We start from the raw sequence: 26,961 nt of genomic DNA, 5'->3' as shown, positions 1-26,961 counted from the left end.
TACTGCGTTGTCCTATCCTACAGCATACCCCTTCAGTTGCAGGCCAGAAATGGTAACGATGACCAATGGATCCATACTCGGTGTGGGGACTGAATTCGGCTTTTAGCCGCTGTATACGGCGGGACGAGTGAAAGAAGCGTAAGCCAGAAATAGATCCAAAGACGGTAATGCAAGTACATGTGGAATGGCAGAAACTGCCCTTTTGGTCCCGATCGACGAGAAGCTTTTGCTTCCAAGGTTAAAAGAGCTTAAAACCAGTAAAAACCCAGAGGGGGTATGTTATATGCTTCGCCAAAAGGGAGTATGATGTGTGTTGAATATACATATATATCTAGGTTGTTCAGCATTCCACCCATGCGTTTGCGAGCTTTGAAGGTTATATAAACTGCTACGCATATGAGCCTATCAACTACACCATGGGAAATCAAACCACTCCAATAGACCTTCCTTACTACCCTTTGGCGGTCCAATCCAGCGGAACCAATGATAACATCATAATTGGGTTGTTGGTAGGTCTCCTCGTGGGAGTCACTACCTTAGTTCTGTTAACTATTTTAAACAAAGAAACGGCGATTGGCCCGCCATTTCGGGCGGGTCTAGCCATCAGTCTTGGTGGCAGACTTGCCGGCAACCTGTCGCCGCTTTAAGCCCGGTCATTGACCCCTAAGTCTCTGGACGTCCCACCTTTTCTTGATAAGTACCTCGAAGTACCGACCAAGGCATCTCGACCAGACTGGTAAAAGTCAGCGTCGCCCATTTCCGTCCTCCCTGCTGGACTCGTTTGCCAGCAAACATCCAGAAACCGCTCTCAATCCCTTTCTTTGCGCCCATTGTGTAGGCAATCAGCATGGCGAATGCATTGTCCGCCGTACACGGCGGCATCGCTGCAACTTGGTTAAAAGGCGGCGATTGCACCATCCTTTTGTTCTCCCACCACCTTCTTTCCATCATCTCCAGGTCTGACCTTTTATCGGGCGCCCCTAAACGTTTTCTTTCCACCAGTACGCCCCCGATAGTATGCCTCAACTCAAGCATTCCTACACGGACTTGAACGGTTCCGATGCATCATTGTCTCCAGGCGACAACGAGGTCTTCGATGTGCACGACAGTGAAGAGGACGCCCATTCCACCGCGACGAGCGTCAAGGACATAGATATCGCCGACATCGATGATGGAGATGTGGACGATGCCGACGCCGAGCTGGATATCGAGGACCAGATCCAACTCTTTGGCGGAAACCTCCATCCTCCGGAGTACTACATCGAGTCTATGGAAATGTTCAACCAAGACGACTACGAGAGCGAAGATTACAAGGAGGGGACTACGCGGCTCATCAACAGCGTCGAGGAGCAGTGGCTGCTGTATGCTACCTGCAACCTCGCTCTTGATTACTGGGCTAACGGTGCATGCATCAGATTTCGCAATCATGTCAAACACACTTATGATTACGATCCGATCTCGATTGGCCTGCTGTACAATTTTTTCGAATGGAGGCTGAACCAGAAATTCACACCGGAGGGGCGACGGCTTCGCGGAATCAAGAAGCGTTCTTCATTGGGGACCTACTGGAAAGTGTTTCGACTCGCCTACAAGAGAGCAGTCGGGGAGAAGGTCGACCCCAAGTTGAACCGCAGTATGCACAAGGTGCGTCCGCCTCACGGTCCCGCTGGAAGACGTGACTGACCATGGTAGGTTCTGCGAGCCCTCGCGAAGAAATTTGGTCTCAGCGAGGAGCGGAGACCAAACCGATGCATGACGGTGGACCAGCTCGAGGGGCAGATCGAGACGACGCTAAGCACGACGAAGAAGTCGTTCAAGCTGGGCGAGCTGCGCATCTATGCCGTATTGTTTCTCCTCCTCCTGGCTCCGGCCGGCGCCTGGCCGCAGTCGATCCTGCGCCTTCGCTTCGGCGATCTCATGATTATGCTCGAACGCGATCCGGACGGTGGACCACATAACACACTGGTCAAGTTTACTCTGGCCTTTACCAAGTCTTACCTCGGCGAGAAGGCTGCGTTCGTCACTTCCCACACCCCTCGATCCAGTGTACTGACACAACTAGGAATACCTACCCACTGCCCGAGACTCTATCGGCGTCCTCCTTGCTACTGAACACTCATGTCTTCCTCCTGGGCATCTTATTCCGCCATCAAGCGTTTCGCGCCACAACCTTCACTTCGCCCCACAGCTTGAAGAAGCTAAACATTTATCCCGGCGAGACGGAGTTGCTGCTGCCGCTCCGGGAGGAATTGGAACACGTCCATGTCTTCCGACGAGCGGTACAGACCTTGATGGGGTACGTGATATCCGACAACAAACCCATCTCCTATGGCATGATAGCAGCCTGGACGAGGAGGTGCGGCGAGCTGCTCGGATTGGCATACGAAACAATTCCGTACAACTTGCGCTATAATGCAGCCAACGAATGGACGACGAGCGGTCTGTCCCTTCCGCCACCTCTTGTTATGTACCGAGCTAACCCCAGACTCAAGTCGACATCAGCGAAGACCTGAGGAACCTCGCCATGGATCACGCCAACTCGGTCCCTGTGCGAAGGCACTACCTAGGGCATGAGATCGATCGAGATATCGGCAGTATCGTCCGGGGCACCAAGCCACAGCACGCGCTCGTTAAGCAATCTTGCAGCGTTGGCCACTCTCTGAGCAGACGCCGTCCCGTGGATCTGACTCCCGAACAGTCGGCATCCATTACTACCCATCCGGTCATTCAAAATCGGACACGGGAGCTCCGGCAGCTACCCAAGGGGTCCAAAGAATACCAGAATGCCATGCGTGACCAGCAGAAATTAAAGAAGCGTCTGAGGAGGGAACTCAAGCAGCAGATCAGACAGGCATGGACTGCCAACCAAGCCGTAGAAGATATTGACCGCCAGCTGCAAGGTCGTGGTTTTGCTCCCTCGCCATCGGAGACGGCCTCGACCGGTCGTCCTCAGCGACCTGCACAGAAACGGTTGATGGCAGCGCTCACGGTGCCGCCCGCTACTGACCTGGAAGGACAATACCGACGGCGCGACGATGCTATCATCGCTGTCATGGCGTACTGTACAGTTAAGGAAGGCTGCACCGTGCCTCGGCGACAGTCTGCGTCGCCTAAGTCCGGCAGGCCTGCGAAGCCAAGCCCACCACCTTCCGATTTAGTTGAAGCTGCCATGGTATCTATCTTTATATGCGACGAGAAAGACAGGCCTCGGCGATGCTTTCTCTGCGTCGGAAAGGCACACTTGCTACCGCCTGAGGATCCTTTGGTTCAGGAGCTCACCCGGGAGTTCTACACGCCGGGCGATTTGTCTAAGCATTTCAAACGTAAGCATTTGAGGAACCTGAAGGACGATGATTCGAGTGAATGTCCAGCTTGCCTCAGAACACTTGATCACAAGATGCACCTACAGAGACACGCCTTGGAAATTCATGGTACTGTTTCTTGAGCAGCTGAGGGACCTACCTTCAGCTGGTACTACCCAATAACAGACGGACTAGAGATTGACGGTCCGCGACTATCTGCCTTGGTAAGGTAGTAGAGAGTATGAAAGGAAAAGTGGGAGTAGATAAGTTGGAGCATATTCGCGACAGAACCCTACTATAGTAGGTGGAAATTTAAACAATTAACCAGATACTCTTACCTCTGCGCGGCTATTAGCGCCACAAAGACGGCCAACCCATCGCAGGACGCTCACAGCTGCGTATTTGGTCTCATTCACCCTAGTGGGGTGAATCTCTGAATTAAAAACAGGGAATGACGTATTGTCCGAGACCCAATTCCGGGCGCTCGGGCCACCATTGACCGCCCCTCAACCTTCATGACACCCACCGCCTTCCTTATTCACTTCTGCTTCTGACCGCCTTCCCAATTCTTTGATCGCTCTACTCTTGCATCCATTCTCAAATACCACCTTTGCACCGTCCATCGCCCTTCTGGACGTTTGTCCCCTTTATTTCCTCACTCAAGCCCAGATCCGTACCTTAAACCCGCTTTTGAAACCCATGCCACACAACTGTAGATTCGTAAAACACTAGTAGGACTTATAGTCCGTCTCACTCAATTTGTCTGCTCTAAAGCTTGTTCAGACCGGAAGCTCAATCAAAAAATCAATGCAGATGGCCGAACGGTGCGGGATATGAATCGCCGCAAGTGATCAGCTAAAGAGCGCTTTCTCGTACATAGAACTACCAGGAGACCGTGCAGCGGATCTCATCTCCTTTTGACGGTAGTCGCCATGAGTCGAACTCTTCAAGTCGTACACATTATCCAACCAGCCAAGCGCAACCAAGCATCGGCTGGCCTTTGTGACCGGAGCAGCTCGTCTGGGCGGGTGGTTCCTTTTCCTTTTGATATACTCAGGGATCACAGAAATGCAAAAAGTCAGCAGTACTCGTTATAAGAGGCGAGGGCACCCCATTCTATCGCAAGAGCATACGTCGTGATTCTTGCTTGATTCTTCGAAGCTCGTATTATCCTGTCTAAATGTGGAAATTTGATCTTATTGAATGCGAGAGAAATGCTCCGGATAACAGGGCTTATTACGCTTGAACTTTACGAAGTCTTGGCCCAATAAGCTACGTATTCGGTCCGCTCGCTAACTTATTACGTGATTGACGAGATAGGGCAAGATAGAGTGGAGAGATGCACGTAGGTATTTGAAGCTGCATTCACTAGAATATGTCTGGGAGCATTGCTAGCTAGCATTATATATCCCTAGAATCGACTTCGAGCCTAGTAGAGCTTTTCCGGTTATAGTCCTGACAATACCGAACATAAGAGTGAGCGAGATAATTAGCAAGACTAATCAGAAAAACATTGCTGTATGGATGTCTAGTACTCTTTGCATGAAATATATAAGAAAGGTATCTATCGACCGGATGATGTTACCTGAGCTTTACATGAGCGTCCTGAGCCACAACTGAGCACCCTGGGGCACGCTGGAGCCTGTGACTGAGCTGTCTGAGCAACGACTGAGCTGCCTGAGCAATGCCTGAGCTGCCTGGGCCTGTGGCGGAGCAGCCTGTGTTTCTATCCAGGAGCAATAGACAGCCCTACATGGTTCCAAAGGGGGAATACGTATTGGAGCTAGTTGTATGCCGACAACGAGCAGCAGGAAGAGGCTTTTCGGCACTCCAAGTTGAGCCGCTTAGTCTGGAGTCCCAAAACGGAGTAGATGAAGTTCATCAAAGTCAGTCGCAAGACAGAAGATCCTCCTCTGACCCTAGATCACAATGTGTACTTACTATAGGAGAATGATAGATGGATACTGTCACTAGCGAAACCAGCGTCCTCTCTCCACTCTTTGACAGCTCTCGTTTTAGACCCACTTTTCAGTGGTGGCTTCTAGCGCTATGTACCCTGCCATGCTCACAGGTACAGTCAATTTTTGGCTTTGCTTATCTCTCCTCTATGCATATACAACACCTGACGATGTCCCCTATTCACTAGGTTTTGTACATGCTCTACTTGGCACTACAAGTTCCTGTAAGCGTCTGCAAAAACAGATCTTTCGCCAGAAATCTGTCAGCGTTACCGTAATAACTCAACGCAACTCAACGCCAAATACGACGTTGACTGGATTCGTGTCAAGACATCTATTTACAACCCTTACAGGAAATTGTAGTACCGAGGAGAGCAAATAGGACTGTCAAGCGTTTCTAGCTCTGGCTCTTATGGAGCATAAAGTAATTCAAGAGTATTGTAATCGATTTATGGATGTACAAGGAAAAGAGAAGCAAAGGCAGAAATCGGCTCTGTACCTGTGGCGTCAACAGCTACCCCTGCAAAAGGGTCTAAAAGGGAAACTGTCAAAGAGTGGAGAGAGGACGCTGGTTTCGCTAGCGACAGTACTGTAGGTAGCACACCCATACCCCCAGGGGGTTGAAGCGGCTCTGACTTTTCCCAGATGTCAAACAATGGAACATCAACAACTTGCGTCGCTTGCATATCTTATACATTGGAGGGGATACAAAGTGGGACGTAGCCAAAGGGAGATTTCTGAGGCGTCCAGTTGCAGCTCAGGACAGCACTGGAAGGACATGATAGATTAGATTCCTACGGGAGGAAGTGACCCTTTTTGTCACCTTAGTTAAATATTCCTCGACATATGTACTCACTTTCCTCTCGCATTTCATTGCTGTACGGAGCAAGCTTGTCGGGATTGCCGTTCCATGATCCTCGCATAGCATCAAGCCGGAATGCTCTTTCTCCAACCAGTGCGATTATTCTTTGCTTTTGTTGGTGTGTTTATATCCATTCAGCTCGGACAACACATTGCTGCAATGACAGCTAGCAAGAGAGCGATTGTGACGAATTCTTCCGGCATCAATTCTGGTATTTCCAATAGCTGTTTGTCGCTGAAGCCATTGAAAGTCGAAGTCATCAACAACATCAAAGGGAGCCAACCGTTTGTCTATATAACAGGCGTCGATCAAGTTGGGGTCACTAAGTTCCTTACGAGATCGGGCACTTGGTTTTATCCCGTAGTAGCAGAGGATGCAGGTTTTTCGCCAATCGATCAGGCCTTGATCTCAATCCCAATTGCAGAGCAGCCCAACGTCTTCGCCGTCACGATTCAAGACTGTGTCGTTTCAGGACGGATCTGGATTTCTTTGGGCCAGCTTCCCTTTCGTGTTGCGGCTTCCGACGGCGGCTCGCCTTATCTCGTTCCGCCTTCCGTTTTAGATAGCACAAATACTTCAAACATGGTGGACTGGGGTTTTGTCGAGCTTACGCACACTGATAGAGACGGGCTGTATGCCAACTTATCCTTCGTGGACTTTGTCGGCTTGATCCTTAGTCTCACTCTGGCCCTCGAGCAAGGAGATGCGCAGAAGGCTATTGGTCTCGCAAGTGACGGTGTCTATAGTGTCTGCGAGCAGCTGCGACAACAAAATCGATTAGACGGGCTACCATGGGACCAACTATGCGTCACAGCACCTAGCGGTCGACCATTGCGTGTTCTTTCGCCGAACCTCTATGAGAGCGTACATCCGGGGGCCACGCAGGGGTACTACGCGCCCTATGTCAATCAAGTATGGTCAAAGTATACGTCTCGTGATCTTGTGATAGATACGCAGTCAAGCATGGGTTCCGTTACTTGCCGCGTTGGTCAAGACGGGCTTCTTTCTTGCGACGGGGACAATCGGGGATACGCACGGCCAAGCGCGTCAGATATATGGAGTTGTAGTACTGGACCTTTTGCGATCCTCGCCGACGATAATGCCGTGCACCGCTCAGTTGTGCCTAGATTATGTGCTGCATTCACAAGATCCACCCTGCTCATCGAAGGTGGCGAAACCCAGCCTGCAGTTGAGCGTAAAAGATATTATCTCGGCAAAATAACCAATCACTACAGCCGAGCCGTACACCAATGCCAACTCGACGGGAAAGGGTATTCGTTTCCTTATGATGATGTAAGTCCAGCTCCAGACAATGTAGCCGGTGTGGTGGCGGGGAAAGATCCTCGTCTGCTGCAAATATTCGTGGGAGGTCATGGGGTGGCTTGATGGCTATGGGAAAAGCCTTACGATGATTTTAGATAGTGATATGAGGATCCGACCGTGACCATTGATAGGCTATATAGAGAAGGTACAAAGAAGTGTAATAGTGTCTTTTCCAATGAGAGTGCTAAGGATCCTCTTTCATCGTGATGTTAACTGGGCGAGTTACATGCATCAATTGGCCTCTCCTCCCGCTCCCTCATACAAAGGTCCCTTTCCATGCCCTGGGAACAGTGTAGAATAATCTCTTGGGCCCTGACAAGGTCGTTTCTCTCGTCGAGAGCTCTGACCTTTTCCGCCAGGGCGTCTTTGTGTTGGTCAAGCTCTATCTCGGTGATCTCCTGGCGCAATTTCTGTTCTTCTAATTGTTCCTCTAGTTGAGAGAGGCGAAGTCCCATATCGTCTTTCTCAACCTCCAATCGCCAACACAGCTGTCGAAGTCCCTCGATCTCGGCTGCTTGTGCTTGTAGCTGCTTGCAAGTAGAGCACAATATCGGGAATTCAACTTTGGTCCTGGGTTTATTAACTTAGATAGAATGCATGGGCAATGGATTGGGGATTCTAACATAGTAAATTGACCGGCAGGTGCTTTGGGCCTATCCCACATAGCAGTTAAACTAAGCGCTAAGTTAACCAGATAGACATATAAGACGACCTAATATAGCTGCGACTGAGATTATAATGGAACAGGCGAACAGGGGACGCGGATGCAATGTTGAACTACTGTGTTATTCAGATCCAGAGGAGGCTCTACCACACAGCAACGTTACTTTAACAGTGGTACAGTTTATGTAAGTGGGGGTGAAGGATTGTATTGTCTAATGCCTTGGGCTTCCACTCCTGAAGCCTGGTTGCAGGCTAGGTCTTTATAGACCTAGTCAGAAATGGACAGAGTGTCTATAGAAGAATCTAGATACATCTGGAGTCTGGTAGACTTGCAGAGAAGGGAGGAGAGGTATCTCCCAACAGTTTATTATTGGCTCGCATGGATATTCTGATCCCTACTCAAAGACCAATTCAGGTACAGTACAATGCTGTACTTCTGCACATATTGCACTATACAGTACTTGCTTGGATGTGAAGCGGAGGGTATAAAACCATGGTCAAGTTACGTCCCCAGGTACCGAGGCAGAATCGATGGGGAAAAAATGGTATAATTTAAATAGAGCTACATCATGGAGATAGAATAGAGGCTGAGTTGCTACTGGCGCAGTACGCCTTTGTAGTCAATACGCCCAACTCCGTCTATTGCGAGGCCAGAGGCCAGATCAATACCATGGACGAGGCTGGCCCTGTACTTTTCATACTCTACTTCAGGCTATTACACGCCGGTAGAGAATCAACCACAATATATGAAAGGGTTAAATCCGCCACACGTTAGTATACGGGCTCCACGCATCGATTGACGCTCGATCCCTGGATATCTGTCTTTGTTATTGGGATTGGAAGGGGTGTTCCGCGACTATGCGATTTGAAACTGAAACCTCCATAATTAGTAGTTATGATATGGACGATTTATTTACCTAGTTCCCAAAAGATGCCTAGAGAGATTGCAGTACTGTACGCGAAGTCTTCATTAACACACAGCTCTCGCCATATGGACGGATGTTCAAAAAGCAAGCCTCTTGTTGATCTATGCTGATTCGGTCAATTATCTTTTCCCGTCGGGCCTGTAGAACTGATATATTTGTGTTGGTGTCAAGAACATGAATCTCAAAGTATTAACAGTTGAAACAGTAGATTGGTTTCATGATCGGCTCACCGAGGTTGCAAAAAATAGATGCATGTTTTCGGTGTCAAACAAAACCGTAGTCTATCGATATATGTATCTCTAGTTCTCTCTCACGTTTGAGGCCGTCTTCATCTTCCCGCCACAGCATATCGGGACTTGACTGTTCACTGCCAGTCAAGTAAAAGCTCTGTTCCCCTTCCGGCTCATTCTGCTGTGTTCGCCTCCGACATGCCTGGTATCGGCTGAAGAGCTTCGTTCGTGTTGTTCATAAAATACTCTTGTGTTGGGGAAGCAGGCTCCAGCGTAGCTGGTCGGGGCAAATATGCATCAGCTGATTTGAGGAAGGGGCTAGGACAGATCTGTTCGCTTTCCAAAGCCCGGATAAGTTCTGTCTGGCTCTGAACCGTCTGCTCTTGAAGATCGTAAACCGCCTGCATCTCTTCAATTTCCTTTACGAGTTCCGCTACTCTCATCCGCATTTGAGACCTGTCTGCGTATAGTCTCTGGATATGGGCTTGACTATTCTGAAGTTGCAACGCGAACTCTTGGACTGCGGCGCTTAAAACGCTTAAAGGCAACATCAGTATTGATACATGAGAGGATTGAGAGCAATCCACGATATCCTGGCTAAAGATTGATGGTCCAAACTAGTTGAGTAATATGTTGTAGAGCAGGGGCTGCACTATGGGTTACAGAGCCTATTTATCTGAACCATGGCATGAAAGCTGCTTTAGCCTCTTCATCCCATCCCTCCAAAGTATGTACGATGTTTATCCAATATCTGCTCTGTCTGTCGAAAGACACCCTAGGACGTATTCTTCGCATCCATAGCAAGCTCCAGTTCCGGTACAAAAGAGTTTCAGCTATTTAGTGATCTTCCAAGTAAAGGAGCCAACGATGTCTGACACACGAGAGTGACCTACAAATAAGGCCTTGTTTCCAGCAAAATACCATCATTCTTACCACACTACCCACCATGTTTCAAGCCAGGCACAAGGCTCGGCGACCGATAGCGCCTGTTGTTCGGAGATCTCGCCAGGTGCGAGTGCCTCCTGTGCAACGTAACCTTACCTTCCAAGCTGCAGCAAACTTCCAGCCAATCCCCACTGTACAGACACGTCCACAAAGTGACTTCCATTTACCAGAGTAAGTCAACACGGTCTGCATATCTACCACAGCCAGGCTTGTTACTAATTGCCACATACTCTTAGTACATCCGACCATTCCAAAGCCCTCGCCGATGCTATATTCCAACTATCATCCGACCTTGACGAACAGTCTATCCAAGTTAAACAGCTTGGTCAAAGGTAACGTTCGCTCACGCTATGCAATACCTTCCTTTTCCTCTTACTAATCATCCCTTCAGTATTGACGCACTGTACGTAGCTTGTGCCTATTTTCTTGTGGCTAGGACTGACTCTCTACCACAGCAAGCAGGTAGTCGACAATGGGTAGGCAGTTCAAAGGACTTACGGAAACATATACTGAACCGCTTCATAGATTTGAAAATATCAACAAAAAGCTGGACGATTGGTTGACGAAGCTAGATGATGTCATCGAGCAGGACTCTGTGGGCAAAAGTGCAGCTGACTTGCTTGAAGAAGAGTTCTTGAGTTTACAATAGGCACATGGAGTGTCCTTTCGAAGCTTTCTAGTAGTAATAATTCAAGTGATTATACCTTCATATTGGAAGAAGCATGTGCATAGACTGGATGTTGCTCGTCACGTTCTAAATTCAAACTGGAAGTTCACGTAAATATTGTCCCATGTCTTAATATTTAGGTATTTTATCAAGTGCGTGTGTTGTCACACAATGAAATATTTATGCGCAACGGCAAAGGTTATCGTGATCCCAAAGCCAAATAAAACAGCAACCGAAAAGCAGACACCTGGTGGATGGAGACCTATTTCATTACTCAGTACGGTCGGGAAGGTAATAGAGACAGCTATGAACCGGCGAATTACCGGAATAGCCGAGGAGTACTCGCTTCTACCTAAAGGCCAGATGGGGAACCGGACGCAGCGGTCTACCGAGCTGGCTATTCGACTAGTTACCGACGTCGTCCGTACAACGTGGCAACAAAAGGGCGTCGCTTCCCTCCTCCAGCTCGATATTAAAGGCGCTTTCGATACAGTCAACCATAAAAGACTAATTGCTACACTCCGCGAGAAGGGACTGCCGGATTGGGATTCAGCACAGGAAAGAACAGTGAATGGTGACAGCGAGGGAGCCTCATGACGACAGGCATGCATAGGAATATTTGGGCTGCTTGACTGACGTTCAAATACTTTCAATTGTTCTGATTTACTGAACGGGTAATTTCCAGACGTAGTCGAGATCGTCAGTTAGCACCACCAGGCCATTTTGCAACCATGTATATTTCCTTTTCAGGAAGATATCCCCTAACGGGTATGTGTTTCCCAATGCGTCTTACAGCTGCGCCTGATTGCATTCTATTTGCTCTTCTCCCTGTTCTTTGACTTTGGTATCGACCTAGCTACGCCTTGAGCGTAGGATTTCAGTTTAGTTGAGGCACCAATTTACACGAAGGTCTAAAAGATCGATATTCCTTGGTCTCATGAGCGTGAGTGGGCTTCATCTAGTCGGAGTACGTAGTGGCGAAGCTCGTAAATAGTTCTGCTACCATTACCTTGGCCCTGGTTCGGCTATAAGAGGAAATTCCAAGGTAGGAAATCTTCCTCATCCGGTAATATGGACTCCTCAACCTGTGTTAGACTTCCTGGGTTTTTTGCAACCCTAATCTGATATAGAGCCAGCCTCGGACATGCCCGCATAAAATACCATCTCTCAGTATAAAGTGTGTTACGGTACACCGCCACCTCTCCTAGAACACCTTATACCCAAATAGGATTTAGCTGAACAAAAGTCGCTAATGAGAGACTCGCATGGAATCAAAAAGGCTGCTCTCAAGATTCGTGATGAGACATTGCACCTTGTAGAAGCTGGCCGACGTCTATGGTCATTGGGCAGCCACTAACCAGTGCCTTGCGTTTATATCAGTACCTGAAGGGTCTTTGGCTGTGACGTCGCAGCCATACCCCCCACGTTGTTCTCTTTTGTGCCTTGCTCGTTCAACATTACTTAAACGATTATGGGATCCCAGAAGGTTCTGACATGGTTGTCGGACTGTGGAGTCTTAACTGCTAACCAAGATACGGGTAGCCGTAACACAAATAAACTAGAAAGCACAGGATTCTAAACAATTCTGAATCGTGATAGCGATGCGTATTGCCCAATATCTATGGGCATGGTCAAACTCTTCCACCCTTTTTCTTCATCAAGACTGCTCAATGCTGTGGTTTTGCGAACTGACGTTCATCGTCCTCCAAGAAGCATCTGGCTCATCATCAAAGCCCAATTTCAAGCCCTAGGTTAATATAATATATCTTTATTGCTCCAGTCCTCGGGTCCTGGGACTTTTATGGCGGGGGTCATCATCTGAGGATGGCCAGAACCTAGATGACTTGAACCTAGCGATCAATCGCTAACAGTAATTGACTAATCAATAGCCGCACTCAGCTCAAGAGGTATCCCAAGGGGGATGCGGGGTACGAGGACGAAGCCGTGTTGCTCGTCGTGGCAGAGTGAATTTACAGGTTCCCTTGGCCGTTTGGCGATTGTCGAAAAAGGGGGCTTCGTGGGGATTCGGAGTCAAGGCTTCGTGAATCTGCCCCACATCATGCATAAGCTCGGCATAAAAATAAAACCGGCAGAAAAAGGTACGTACCTGTCAGGGGAGAGCTAAGGTGATTGCGGCCTGCGACAAAGATGGCCTCCATTGCGATTAACAGCAGATACCTTCTCTTGGTTGGGTACTACCCTGAACGACTGGATGAACATCGATCAGAAAAGCAACTCATATATTAGATGTAAACTGAGCAAAATCGAGCAAATCTAAGGTATAAAATAAGCTTATCATGCCAGCGCTGCTAATCTCCGTTACGCAAGTCGAGTTCCACTTGAATTCCAACTACTCAGGGCGCCAACCGCTATGCAGTTTGGTGGCCTTACGCGGACGACCCCGTCCTCTTTTGTGAACAGCGTTGGTACACTGTGACTTCTTCATATGGGAGTGACCACGCCCCTTATTGCGGAACTTTGCCTTAAAGGCTTCCTCCAACTCAACCATGTTGTCCATATCGTCAGGGTGTTGGAGAGTGGGCTCCCAGGAAATCAAATAGTGCTTTGTTCCCTGGATAGTCTCTTCTCCAACAGCAAGGCCTTTCCACTGCCCTGACTGTTCTTTGAGAACGATTTGAGGGCTGATGTTCAAGTCCCTATAGTTATTCCAAGCGTTGATCAAGTCTGGATGGATAACGCGCTCAGGCAATAAGGTGGGCTTCCAGGAGACCAATGAGTAAAGCACGCCTTCAATGACTCGCTTTTGAAGAATGGATTCAAGTTCCCATTCAGTCGGAAGTTCGTCCCTATCGGCATTGGGAGTATTGATTTGGGTTCGGTTGTTTCCACTTGAGCCGGCTATTGCAGGATTGGCATGTGCCTGCACACCAAAGCTCGATGTCGATGATGGAAGGCTGTGAAACAACCCCGGGAGCGACCTGCGGCCATTGTGGGGCAAGGCAATGGACGTATCCTTCGGGGCAGGTTCCACGGGAGAAGTCGAAGCGGTGCCTGGCTGGTCCGTTGGAATACCTGTAGTTTCCTTGTCCGGATCCTGCTCACCAAGAGCCCTAAGCTCTTCACCGTATGATGGGGGATGGCTTTGTTGTGGAGGGTTGGTCTCACGGAGTGGATGTTCTAGGCTATCGAGTTAGTCGACTCTCATAGATTCCGAAGGTTTATAGTCCACGAGCATAATACGTGCCATCCACGTCAGCCGATCTGACTGTCGTCATCGAAGCTCTTTTTTGCTCGCTTGTAGTATCTGGGTCGGCACGCAAGATTCCTGGTTTACTGGTGGCTGAATGTTTCGCAAGTTCTTGACGCCTTGCTTTACGTTTGGCTTTTTCTCGAGCTGGGTTGCCACATCAACATATTCGAATTGTAGCGACATGATAAAGGGATTGATTCTGAAGAGTGGTGTGTTCGTCAAAATGGTCGATGACTCTGTGGAATGAAATACCATTATCGAGAGAAATGAGCATAGAGAGAATGACTTATATAGCCACGAGCTCACAGTATACGGTCATGCTCTGAATTGCCCAGATAAGAAATTGCCCCATTAGGAGCCGAACTGGTAGGACCAAGCCTCAACAGGCAGACTTTGATATTGGTGACGCATTCGAACACTAATGCGACAACTAGTCCCGCCAATGGCATAATTGGCCGAGATTTCTGTCCTGGACCAGCCCCCTACCTCTATTTCCTAATTGGTAAATAGCAATCTTACCCATTGCCTCTTTCGTGCGTGGGAACGTTGTGGTCTTGACTCCCATACTGGCTTGACACTAGAATCATTTGCTTGGATCGATGAGCGGTCATCTAGAGCCAGGCATCGGCGATAATCAGAAATGCCTGCCCACTTTAATAACACACAGTCGCCCGCCACAAGCAGGATTAGGCTGAAAGAAGCAGCTACGCCCGATCACGCAGCAGCGTCTTCAGAGACCTAATGACAGAAGCGTGACCCCTGGCGTTGCCAACTACTTTGAAACTAGGCAGCGTTGCTCCTGCATGTCCGGTTACCGGCTCTGTTCCGCTCGTGATGCGAATGAAACGTTGTTACGCATATACCGGCAAGATACTGCTGGGCTGACTCGAGGCACGACTGAACTCTGCCTAAACATGCCACGCCAATGTTGCCGGTGTTCCCGTGATTGGTCGCTGTAAGAGCAATGTACTCGAACTGCCTTCCAATTACGGGTGGGAGCTTCTGAGATACAGTAAGAGGCAAAGCGGGGGGCGGTGTGAATGATGCTGGGGCATAGCTGGACGTCCCTCAGGACGTATCATGGTTGGTGCAATCTGTGGTAACCCTCATACCCTCGCTAGACCTTCCAGGCGTCTCCCTTCGGGGGCGGATGAGGGTTTGGGAAAAGTATGATGGGCTTTCATGACGCCACGCATTGCGCATCCCTCACCCTGCGTTCACAAGAGTCCTCCAGGCTCGATGGCTGCTTGGATGGGATACGAGACTAGGCTACCCCGAACCCCTGAATACATCTAGTACCATCCCAAGGCAGTCTCGTCACCTTCATCGAGCCCCCGGCATGAATGGCCACGCATTTGCCACTCTGACCTCATTGAGTCTTCAGGGCAGCAGCTGCCTCTGCGCACGACATCATTCCAACTCTGGTAGTGTGGAGCGTCGCTGCCTGGACTCACCGACACATGGGGCGGTTTGGAGTACGAGAGGACAAACGCAGAGAACGGGCATCAGGAGTAGCCCCTTTACGGCAATAGCGTCTGTGTCATCGCCACGCATTCTCCTGGTAAATGTGGCAATCCCGGACGAAGCCTTGAAGCGCGGACGCTTTACATTGCCTCTGTCACCGCTCGTATCGATTCCCCCTGCTGCCGTTACCCCGGGGGCCAACAGCTGCGTTAGTCTCGCAAGGGGCAACAATGGTCGGCGGCCCCGCGATTGGTCCAACGCCGGTCTGACCCTGGAGTCCAGTTGACCCATCCTGGGGAGCAATTTCCTCTGAACATCCCAATCGAATTGACTTCCTGTAGTTTTGAAGCATGCCAAGAACGGTACGCGTTGACCTTCATGCGTGCAAAGGGGCGTTGTAATGGCGTGAGATCGGCATTGTCGCGAAACAATCGTGGAATACGCCCCTTTTCGAAGGTGGCGAAGCAGGGGCAAAGACATGGCTCACCCTGGCGCGGCACTCTGAATGTTGCCGTTTTTATAAGGTCGACTTGAAGTGGACGGCGGGCCCAGCAGGGCGCCATCTGTAAGAGTGTGGCCAGAACCTAGCTGGCCTGAACCTGTGGACCATACCGGCAAGGGCATGGAACCAACAGTCGTGCCGGATGCGACGGCTAAGCCGCTATCGCTCCTCGGAGTATGCTGAGTTAGGGAGAGCCTCGCCACCATTGACCAGCGCGAGGAGATGCGACCTGGCTTAGAATCAAGGCTAGCGCCAACCGGATTGCCACCCTTCATTAAGCGTCCCTCGCTAAGAATGACCTCCTCAACGCCGAGCGCAGGTAGTAATGTAGCCTACGCTGTGTCGTGCCAGGATCCTGCATGTCACACGGCAGGTCCCTATGCCAGGTCGAGGTTGCAGCGGATTTCCTCATTAGATGGAGGCCATGGCCTGATGACCAGGAGCGAGCGAAACGTAGGGGCCGTCATTGGAAATAGCAGTGGAGGCGCAGCGGCCTCGCCGGTGTGTCGGTGGCAGCAGGACAGGGCTCGCTGGCGTCGGGATCGACGGTCGTGAGGAATTGCGACGCTCGCCGTGGACGATATGGTCGCTGAGCACGAGTCGCTGAGCACGGAGGGCTAGATTGTAGCTTCGACTAGCCCGGGCCAGTTCGACAGTGAATGCTATGCAAAGGTGGCCGAAGGGCAAGACCAAAGTATCGCAAGACAAAATTCGTTGCGGCGGGTGAGCCGGCCTGAGCGATTGAACCAGTCCGCCGGCTATGGGGGTCATTCAAAAGAGAGCGCGAGGGAAGTAGCTATGAGAGGTGGGGTGGGCGCAGAATATAAATCCGGCAGAAAAAGGTACGTACCTTGTTGGCCCCCACGGCAAAAACGCCAGAAGAAGATTGGCGGCCTGAGGCAAACAGCGGCCGCCATTTCCGAAGAAGGAAACCGCCGGATGCGGCGGCCATTCCACATCGACGAATATTCCTAATTTTATTACGACCTTAGGACGCTATCGCGATAAATTTTAAAATAATACTTAAAAATAAAAAGAGGAACGATAATATTATACTAGTAATCGATAAATTAAAAAAACGAATATAGAGTATCGCTTACCGGATAATTATTACCGTAACCGAAATAGCCCGACTATATTACGAAAAACTATACTGAACGTATAACTACTTTTTAATAATAACTTTAAACCGAGGACCGTAATTTATTTTCGCTTTTATAAATAAAGTATTAAAAATCTTAAAAATTAAATAAAAACTATCCTCGGTAAGTTATTTTTAAACGGCAGGATAAACCGAGGTAACGATTTAATACCTCGAGTAAAAACTACGAGTATTTATTAATTATTTTTAAAACGACTAAGACGAAGCTTTACCGGCTATAAATACCGCTTAAGCTACGTTATTTTAAAATTTAGTAAAGTATTCCCTCCACGAGATCGAAATAAAGTTTCCTATAAAATTTACCTAGGATTAAGAGGCTAAAATTAAAAATATAACGAATTTAAAAAAACGCGAAAAGCTTAGCCGAATAACCGTATAAAATTAGATAAAGCGAATCGTTAATTACTATAAAGTAGCTAAAGGAAATATAATTAAAGCTTAATAGAAAATATATAATTACGAAAATAAGTACTAATAGTAACCGGATTTCGATATCGAGGATCGGGTATTTATTATTAAAAAAACCTGGTTTTTTATAAAGCTTACTAATAAACTCGATTATCTTTTAACCCGATAACACTATAAAATCGAACGAAAAATCGGTTACTCGTATTTATTAAAAGTTTTAAAAAAATAGATAGGTTCTAAAGTTTTCTATATAGATTAACTTAGAAAATACCCGAATAACCTCTTAGTCGAATAAACGGTACGAAACCTTAACGGCGAAATGGTCGAACTAAACGAAAAAAAAGAATAAAAGGTATACCGTATTATTAACTTAAAAACTTATTATTAAAAATTATAATATTAAGTTAAATAGAGAAAATAAGATCTCGACTTAACTTAGTATCTCGTAGAGAACTTTAAAAATACGGTTAAATAATTATAAACTTATTACGAATAAAATCCCGAGGCCTTTAATCCCTCGATACGTTTATAGTATTAACTATAAACGGCCGAGAACAACACGTTTAACGAGCTACACGAAGATAATAATAAACCGGCCGCCCTTAAAAAGAGAACGGTATAATAAAAGGGTCGAAAGAGATAATAATTTAAATAAAAGAATAAGTTTAAATAGTTATAGTACTAATTTTTTATTTAATATATCTTAAAACGAGCTATTTTAAAGAGGGGGGTAACATTACGGCGTACTTTAAAATAAGCTTTTAATAGCCTTATTAACTAGAGTAAGGCAAGGGTATACGAGAGATAGCCCGAGCGCCACCAAATTTTTCTCTACTTATTTAAATAAGGAAATCGTCCCGGCAAGGCTGGACCTTTTCTTTCTTTCCTTATCTTTTTCGGTTTTCCGTAATAAAACAATAACCTATAACCTTACCTCCCGAATTACTGCAATTATAACATTTTTAAAGGCTTTATAAAACTTTATAAAACGTAAAGGGCGCTATAAAAAATATTATAAAAAGTATTATTAAAAGTATTATAAAAAGTATTATAAAAAGTATTATAAAAAGTATTATAAAAAGTATTATAAAAAGTATTATAAAAAGTATTATAAAAACTATAGCTTATAAAAAGTACTATAAAAGTAAATATAATATTATTTATACTCGGCCCTTAAATTAACGTGCGTTAAAATTAATAAGTATAGCATTATTTACGCTTAACCCTTAAACGTACGCTTAATCTCCCGAAACGTTAATTCTTATTTCGAATAAACTTTAAATCAGCTGGCTAAGAAGTTGCGTGCGTCGGCCGATAAGCTGGAAACTGGCTAACTAGAGTAAACACGTCCTTAGAAATGTGCCTTGCTGATATCATGTGAGTGGCGGGTGAGGTGACATTGCTTTGGGCAGAAACCGTAAGCAGATTTCAACCTGACCAAACCCAACGTCAAACATATTCTCGCGCATCACATCAGGGCAGCTGACCATGGAGGATATGAATCCGTCTTTCCAGGCCAAAACAATCGAATTGAGGCGTGCTCTCGGGGGAGTTCATAGACAACTGCCAGCGCATAGGTGCCAGCATTGTGAGCATGTGCTCTCTGCTTTCAATTCTCCGCTGCGTTGGGTGAATTGGCCCGAAGAACTCTTCAACGTTACGAAAACAAAAGCTCAAATCGGAGAGTTGGCGAGACTTGACTGCAAATGGTGGTCACTCATAAGTTCGCTTATTAGGTTTCTTTTGGCCAAAAGGCCAACACTGGCTACTTTGAAATACCATAATAGTAGTGATCCATATGATGATTTGCATCCAGAGCTACCTCCAGCTCTGCGGGAACATGACTATTTCAGGGGTAAAGCAGTCTCAGATAAACCGTTATCTGAACAGGATGGAAAGCAGGATCTACAAACGGTTTGTGTGCACATGATTCGCGACACTCCATTTGATCTGAGGGCGTGTAAGGTGCAACACCGAGTGGATGTAATGATAGGAGATGATCGTATTACAGCCTATTTGACGGTTCTTGGACGTCTCAGTAAGTATTAAAATTTGCCTCTTTTCATATTGTGTGCTCTTGCTGACTAGAACAGGCAATTTTATCCGCGGAAGTGAACATCTTGTATCTCACATCAATATCCACCCGGGGGAGAGCACCGGCATTCGCACTTTCAAGGCACTGGCTGGGGTACTGCACCCACGTTCATGGCTGTGGGATTCAGGATGCACCTCCATCGATGCCACGTATCCTGATAGACGCCAAGAAGCTCGGTAACAACAACGACGTTCGAATCACGGAGACGGGGCCACACCTTCAATTTCCGTATGTTGCCCTGTCTTATTGCTGGGGGCAGCAAGGACAAGCAGTTATCTTGACAAAACAGAATAAGATGAGGCTCTTGAATGGCATTGGGCTCCGGCTATTGGACCGCAGCATCCAAGATGCTATCAAGGTTACCAGGGAACTCGGCTTCCAATATCTGTGGATCGATACCCTATGCATTATGCAGGACGATGATTTGGAGAAAGCCCACGACATTGTCCATATGCACAATATTTACCGGGACGCCGCGTTCACGATCATTGCGTCCAGGCCAGCTAACGTTACGGAGGGATTTCTTCAATTCCGCGAACCTGCAGGAGCTCATGCACCCAACACCCTCTTTAGCCTCATTGGCGAGCACGAGGCCAATTCCGAGGCCAACAGCGTCATTGCAGTACTTGATGGGGACAAGAGGCACGAACCCTGGGACGATAGAGCTTGGACGTTACAGGGGAGGTTATCATCAGGAAGGTTCTTGATGTTCGGTAACTTCCAGACGCATTGGAGCTGTCGACGCGGCGAACACCCGTATGAAGACGGCGATGGCTGGCTCCTACATCAACAATGGGATCGACGCGTAGTCAATTATCGAAACGAATACAATCTCGCCACGGATATAATGAACCAGAAAACTACTCGGCTTGGCAGGAAATTGTTGTTGCATAATTGGTACCGGATTCTGGTTTGTTACGCGAAGAAGGAGATCACTTATCCCCAAGACCGTCTACCAGCCATCTCGAGTATCGCCCGAGCTTTTGCGCGATTATTGGATGACGAGTATGCCTGTGGCCATTGGCGGACGCAACTACATTCTGACCTTCTGTGGAGAAATGAATACAGCAGATTAGAGACTCCCAATATTTCATGGAGCTGGGCTAGCAGCAGTGGTCATATTCTTTGTCACTGGGATTGTGGGGACTCGACTGCCCGACGCTGACTTCCGTGTGTTGGGATTCACACCAACGTTTGTCTCAAACGAGGATCCTTATGATGCCGCAGACTCGGCTATACTCACCTTTCGAGGCTTACTGGTCACCCTATCTTGCATTGACTTGCCCCCCGACGACGCCACCAGTGGCTGAGGTGACCCCGAGCTTTGACGCAGATTAGAGCCTAGACGAACACAAGAAGGCCCATGATCAGCTGCCTCTCAGAGATTCCCACCAGGATCTTAAGCGTATTGTTTGGGGGCAAGCAAACTGCTGGCATATATTCCACTGGGATCGAGAAGGGATCCCTTCTGAAACGAACCCAAAAGTGAAGGGATTGCCGACAGTGATCGAAGCGGCCAGTGCATCGCCACTATTTCTCTTCGTCACTGGACGGATCCATAGCAGATATCGTCACTACCAGACTGTAGGTGGCTTGCTGCTACGGTACGAGGGACAGCAGAACATGTTCAAGCGGGTGGGTTGTTTCTTTATTCGTCCCTGGGGCGGCGATACACTTGAAAGACAATGCAACAATGATTTAGAAACAGCGCGCAAAGGTTTCGGCTACAAGATTGGGATTCGATGCTCCCGAGACCACGTCAGAGGAATGCACAGAGGTCATCAGAGAGCTTTGGGGAGGCATCGAGAATGTGAGGACGGTGAATCTCATTTGATTCATTGCCTTATTTTCTCTCCCTTTTCTTTTTATCTTTTCTTTTCTCTTTGTATTTAGTAAGAGGAAAGGAATGTTGGGGAGTGTGAGCAGGTACAGAAATTATCAAAATCTAAGCCTAGCAGATCTGTTATTCAGAGGAGTGCGTATCGATACCTTTTCGGAAGCATAATCACCCTACGTATATGGACATGTGGTGGAAAGAAAACGGTTGACTAGTAACTTAGATTACATTATAGCTAAATGAACAGACATTGGCAGTATTTAAATTATTGTTTTAACCCATCAACATTAAGTGCTTCAAATTCATCATAAACCTATCAGCTCTAATCCTAGCTAGCTCCCAGATATAACCAAGCAACAGGAGTAACTAATGAGATCTTGTGTCTCCAGAGTGAATAAGACTCATGAGACATATGGCTTATCAACCTAAACATCAAGCCGATCGTTCCGACATGGCATCGTTGATCCCCTTATGTCCGAAACGGCGTGTTGGGCTTTCGGCATCAGCCGGCTGGTTCCTCTTCTTTCGCAAAAGCATGAACGCTAGGATGCCGACGACGGCGAAGGAGCCGACAATGGTGCCTACGGCGATGCCGGCCTTCTCGCCGGTCGTGAGCCCGCCTCCTGTCGAGTGAAGAGCGGAAGCAGGGGTAGAGACGCCGCCTTCGTCGATCGGGGTCTTGGGCTGCGGGGTACCCGAGGGCCCGCCCAGGCTGAAGTCGGAGGCGGTCACGTTGAAGCACGGCACGCTCAGCGTGAAGTCCTTGGCCTCGACGAATGTCTATAATCGCTGGTGTCAGCGGTACGAACGACTACGAAATGAGCAGTGGCAGATGGGACGTACCACATCAGCGCAAGCGAAGAAGCTCTGCTTCGAACCATCTTGTTCTTTCGCATCGGACGCCCAGTACTCGAGTTGGATGGTCGCGTTGCTTCCGGCCTTGACCGAGTCGGGGATGGGGGAGATCTTGTAGCACTGGTGTCCTGGCTCGATCTGTGTGACGTTGCTGACGACTTGTTGCCCGAAGTCACTCTGGATTCGGGGTTCTGCTTGTTGATTAGTCAACTGCCCGTAACTGGTATGGCATTGGGCTAACGGTAATAATCATAAGCATTGCGAGGGGACTTGCCATTGTCATACGCAATCTTGAACGCCACTTGGTATGCCTCATCGGCAATGGACAGCGCCACCTCTCCTTGGGCTGTTATGCGACATGCAGTACATGGTCAGTGGTGGTCTCGGATAACTGGCATACTTGTTTGCCTCACTGGAATAATCACTCACACAGCGGAAAGTTTGTTCTGTTTGTTACTCCCGAAGCACTGCCGCATGGGCCGATGTTATCCGCAGCTGCGCTCCATGGACGATCGTTTGGCCATAGAAAGGCAACAGGGCCCATTTCGGTGCCCTCAGCTCCCTGGCCGTGAACCTGTTGAGCCATAATCCGTCGAATGTAGGTAGACGCTAGCACTGTCAGAACTGTGGCGGGATACATGACGCAAAACACAGCTTAAATGATAACCTGGCAACTTGAGGGTCGAATGCGAATTCACGAAATATCTAGCAAGATATGCATCAATATGTAGTCAAGTGAGGGGCAACGGTTGTGGAATCTTCAAGTCCGTAGTCGGAAACGGTGGCTGTACCCCAAGACTTGCAACTTTGCGCGAGTTATCCTCTGCCGATGCTACCACCATACATTATCACATGCCGAGGTGAGCTAGCTGGGTAGGATTTGCCCCTCGTACGACCATCGAACCCCGAATCCTGACCAACAGCTGATAGGCGTGATATTGGTCAAGGAACGAGTTCCGGATCTCGAGATAGGCAGTTATATGCCTCTGCTTTCAATTAACACTCATAACAGCAGAGGGGGGGTGGGAAGGTCTGACACCTCGCTTAGACCAGCCAGCACATTGCTTGTTGCGGGAGAACTGCCAGTACCGCGACGTGACGAGAAGGTTGGGATTCTGATCCTAAATAAGCCGCAGCCAGACTGGACTATTGGCTGGGCGCGTCCAGTGCCAAGCCAATTTATCAAAACCATCTTATCAGATGGACTGCGAAAAAGGGGGTTGATATAGTCACAACCCAATCACCGATCGTCTGTTCCACTTTTGATCCGAGAGATAACGAGGCACCCCGGCCCCAAACCAGCACCACGTTGCATTGCATCATGATGGTCCGACCGTAGCACGTCCGGGTCCGACAATCGGTCCAAGATCATGCCTACATCTCCAGGGTGTGCCATCGATGAAAAACTCTTTCTTGGGCCGGACAGCCAGCACATGCTGACCCACACTCTCGCGCCGCGGAGCCCGGGTCCGGTTTCCCGCAGGCTAACTGCGATACTACCATACCAGTCGGTTCTACAGTAACCAGCGAGCAGACTGACTTGCAGACTCCAGGGAAGAACCCCGCCATCACGGTCACCTCGTGGGAGAATCAGGTAAGTACCGGATGATGATGAACAGTTCGCAACACTATTTTTATGTAGTTCATCGAGCAAGGCGGTGCACAATCGAACTACGCACGTTTCTGAGAACGAGACCCCACAAGTTCATGTGCTTTCGGCTGCGATACTGACAGGTGTGTACTGGTTATAACAGACAATCACTCCCCAATCAGGTCCAGGTCTATTTCGCACAACTCAATTCTGATATTGATCCCTCATTGGAACCACGCTGGCTCGTTATCCCACAGCGAATCGCCGTCAAAGTCATCTTCTACACCCCATGCTCTACAATGTCTGCTATCAGAGCCCTCATTCTCTCCTCCCTCGCTACCCTGGCAGTCGCAGACGGTCTATATGTGCACAGTAATGAGCTCGCTGCTCACTTTGCCAAGCGCCAGCAGATGCCGGCGCCTGGCACACCAGCTTACAACTGTCATGACAACTGCGGTTAGTTCTTTCCCCAGAAACAGCTTCATACGGAAGAGGATTTTCAATACTAACATGCCTCACCTAGGCCAGTCCATCATTGCCTCTCGGGGCGGGGATCCTTGCCATGACAAGACCTTCTTGACTGACTACGCGGCGTGCCTATCGTGTGCCGGTCCTGATAACTATGGCATTTGGATGTACTACGGTGGCGCCCTTGCCAAGGCAGCAAGCTCGTGTGGGCTTTCAGCAACGCCTGGCACCGAGAAGACTACCGACGTACCACAAGCGATACCTGCTGCTAAAGGCTCTAGCACGGCGACGTCGCCTACAGCAACGCCAAAGGAGCCAACTGCTACCTCTGCCCGCCCGTCAAGTACCGGCGAAGTAATATCGACAGTACCCTCTTCCACTACGGTTGGCCCGAGCGCAACGTCCTCTACCTCTGCCATATCGACGTCCGATACGCCTCCTCACTCATCATTGACTACCCACGCCAGTACAAGTGTCAGTACCACCCTTTGCAGACCTGTCCCTCTACAGAGACAATCATACTAACACCCTGCAAAGTCCCAACCAGCCACAAGTCCAATAGTGCCTACAGCCGGTGCATCGTCTGCTGTTTGCATCAAGTTGTATGCCATTTTTCTTCTGACGAGTAACATACTTTTCGCTTTTGGCTTTTAGATCTGGCCAACAGCAATCACAGGGTTATCGCTAGGGTAGAAAATATATGCTTGGCTTCTTGCCAGTCCATCGCTCAATATCCCCCAGGAGTGCCCATGCCATATGAACGAAGGTAATGTCCATTCCCATTTCGAAAGGAGGCAGTTCAGGGTCCCCCGGTCGTACCTTGTGCGGCATGTTGCCCTTTTCGAACCGAGTAGGCTTTCCAGGGTCCCCGGAACCTTCGGCCTGTCCACGCCACTTTCTCTCGTCCACAAGCGGTCTGGCGTTATACTCGCCTGGTCTAGCGGGCCCTCCTGACACTACCGGTCCCATAAACGTGCCATCGATGCTAAGCACAGCTGCTCCCGAGTCTCCGTGCTCGGAAAATCGGCTACGCACCCCGCCATCCTGTTTCTTGTATGTCTCCTCGTCTGGGAACGGGACCACAAGCAACTGCCACTAGCAGACAGACTTGTCTTTGCCTATAGGCTGGCCAAAGTTGTTGCGCTTCAAAACCACCTTCTCACGGACGACAGCCTCGATGGCGTTGGTCACTCTGAACGTTAAACCAGTCGTACGACCGCGCTTGACCACGCGGACGCACTTCACTCCCGGTTTCCCCGTGCCATGCATGTCCTCGATTGTTCTAGTGAGGTGATCTTCCATCTGAAGAAAGTTGTCGTTGTTGGTTAACTTCAACCGCAACCTAGCAGCATCGTAGGCGTATATAGGCGGAACTTCAACTGCTACGTCCGGCCCGTTCTCGAAGTTCTCGACGAGTCTCTCTACTCCTTCAGGGCCGATGTAGATCTTGTTGCTGGCAAACCGGAAGTTACTGTCCCCCAGCTGAATGAGGACCCAGTCGTGCAATATACCCACGCGCTCGGAAGACTCAGGGTTAACTGGTCCTTTAGATTCGCAAACTTCGTACTCCGGGGCCGCACAGATATGTCCAACCGCTCGCTTCAGAAAGCCACTGTCCGCTGCAGTGCCACCCTCGATAAATGGGCTCACAGTTTCTTCGCTATTCTTGTTGAATACCCGAAAGATTAAATCTATTTTATCGTAGCTCTTGCGAACCTGAAATCCGTTTTTGCCATTTTCTAAATGTTAAAAACATCTTAATTGCCCTTCGAGAGTCCTTTCCTAGGGGCCCTCAAGGGTCTAGCACATCGCTACGCTGCAGCTACTATGCAGCGTGTAAAGCCGAGTTGCACAAATAATAATACCCTTTCCTATCTTCTTTCGTTCCGCCGTCTTCGCTCATACCCTGGACGCTCCGTGATATCCATCTTATTGTCATCCGAAGGAATGGAATACACGACTCACTACCCACGGGACAGCCTTGGCAAAACAAAACCGCGCCCGAAGGCCAAAGGCCGACGAGCGGCCTACGGCGCCACCACCATCGCGCTGTCGTTGAGCGGTGTAGGCCATAACCGCGGCCCCTGGGGGTCTCGACCTTCCTAGCCGACAACGGCGCCGGCAAAGCCTAGGTCCAGCTCGTGGAAGCGGGGCCGAATTACGAAACAAAACATATAGTTGCGGCTGGAGTCAAAGCATTCCACTTACTCCCTTTGTTTTGGTTGAAGTATCCTTCCGTTTAGCCTCTTGGTTCAGAATATCCGTCTTTCTGTCGGCGTTAGATCGGAGACACATAGTGCTGCGCTCAGATAGCGCAATGCCCGATACGACGCAACCCCGTGTTTCATCTTCGACACGCGCCACATCATTGGCCGCGTTAGATTGAAACGGGGTCGGCAATGTTTAAACCGACTTCAACATTACATACCACCAACCATTCCGGTCAGGACAAGAATTCGCCAAGCGACAATCTTCCAAGATCTGTATTCTAT

At 48.7% G+C, this 26,961-nt stretch overlaps 8 protein-coding genes across 8 annotated transcripts; 5 read left to right on the top strand and 3 right to left on the bottom strand.

The window, feature by feature from the left end:
- Positions 1 to 1,017: 1,017 nt before the first annotated feature.
- On the top strand, positions 1,018 to 3,445 carry PG986_014284 (uncharacterized protein; the record flags this gene model as incomplete). Its single annotated transcript, XM_066850506.1, has 5 exons — positions 1,018 to 1,361; positions 1,416 to 1,644; positions 1,693 to 2,015; positions 2,063 to 2,439; positions 2,493 to 3,445. 5 exons carry the CDS (start codon positions 1,018 to 1,020, stop codon positions 3,443 to 3,445), a joined length of 2,226 nt encoding a protein of 741 aa, XP_066692744.1.
- A 2,836-nt stretch (positions 3,446 to 6,281) lies between these two features.
- PG986_014283 (glycoside hydrolase family 64 protein) lies at positions 6,282 to 7,419 on the top strand (the record flags this gene model as incomplete). Its single annotated transcript, XM_066850505.1, has 2 exons — positions 6,282 to 7,290; positions 7,358 to 7,419. 2 exons carry the CDS (start codon positions 6,282 to 6,284, stop codon positions 7,417 to 7,419), a joined length of 1,071 nt encoding a protein of 356 aa, XP_066692743.1.
- Positions 7,420 to 10,210: 2,791 nt separating this feature from the next.
- On the top strand, positions 10,211 to 10,858 carry PG986_014282 (uncharacterized protein; the record flags this gene model as incomplete). Its single annotated transcript, XM_066850504.1, has 5 exons — positions 10,211 to 10,380; positions 10,446 to 10,541; positions 10,601 to 10,612; positions 10,665 to 10,685; positions 10,735 to 10,858. 5 exons carry the CDS (start codon positions 10,211 to 10,213, stop codon positions 10,856 to 10,858), a joined length of 423 nt encoding a protein of 140 aa, XP_066692742.1.
- Positions 10,859 to 13,226: 2,368 nt separating this feature from the next.
- PG986_014281 (uncharacterized protein) lies at positions 13,227 to 14,652 on the bottom strand (the record flags this gene model as incomplete). The annotated part of the gene is made up of 2 exons (XM_066850503.1): positions 13,227 to 14,014; positions 14,607 to 14,652. The coding sequence occupies 2 exons, from the start codon at positions 14,650 to 14,652 to the stop codon at positions 13,227 to 13,229; spliced, it is 834 nt and encodes a 277-aa protein (XP_066692741.1).
- Positions 14,653 to 19,860: 5,208 nt separating this feature from the next.
- On the top strand, positions 19,861 to 21,552 carry PG986_014280 (uncharacterized protein; the record flags this gene model as incomplete). The annotated part of the gene is made up of 3 exons (XM_066850502.1): positions 19,861 to 20,723; positions 21,307 to 21,322; positions 21,421 to 21,552. The coding sequence occupies 3 exons, from the start codon at positions 19,861 to 19,863 to the stop codon at positions 21,550 to 21,552; spliced, it is 1,011 nt and encodes a 336-aa protein (XP_066692740.1).
- Positions 21,553 to 21,987: 435 nt separating this feature from the next.
- PG986_014279 (uncharacterized protein) lies at positions 21,988 to 23,050 on the bottom strand (the record flags this gene model as incomplete). Its single annotated transcript, XM_066850501.1, has 4 exons — positions 21,988 to 22,335; positions 22,399 to 22,601; positions 22,652 to 22,756; positions 22,840 to 23,050. 4 exons carry the CDS (start codon positions 23,048 to 23,050, stop codon positions 21,988 to 21,990), a joined length of 867 nt encoding a protein of 288 aa, XP_066692739.1.
- A 1,250-nt stretch (positions 23,051 to 24,300) lies between these two features.
- On the top strand, positions 24,301 to 24,994 carry PG986_014278 (uncharacterized protein; the record flags this gene model as incomplete). The annotated part of the gene is made up of 2 exons (XM_066850500.1): positions 24,301 to 24,457; positions 24,525 to 24,994. The coding sequence occupies 2 exons, from the start codon at positions 24,301 to 24,303 to the stop codon at positions 24,992 to 24,994; spliced, it is 627 nt and encodes a 208-aa protein (XP_066692738.1).
- Positions 24,995 to 25,153: 159 nt separating this feature from the next.
- Positions 25,154 to 26,764, bottom strand: PG986_014277 (uncharacterized protein; the record flags this gene model as incomplete). The annotated part of the gene is made up of 4 exons (XM_066850499.1): positions 25,154 to 25,513; positions 25,574 to 26,185; positions 26,435 to 26,518; positions 26,678 to 26,764. 4 exons carry the CDS (start codon positions 26,762 to 26,764, stop codon positions 25,154 to 25,156), a joined length of 1,143 nt encoding a protein of 380 aa, XP_066692737.1.
- Between the last annotated feature and the right edge of the window lie 197 nt (positions 26,765 to 26,961).

The sequence above is a fragment of the Apiospora aurea genome (genome assembly GCF_038362705.1).
Source record: "Apiospora aurea strain CBS 24483 chromosome Unknown utg000010l_segment0_segment0, whole genome shotgun sequence".
Classification (NCBI taxonomy): Eukaryota; Fungi; Ascomycota; class Sordariomycetes; order Amphisphaeriales; family Apiosporaceae; genus Apiospora; species Apiospora aurea.
This window is presented reverse-complemented; position numbering and strand designations above follow the sequence as displayed.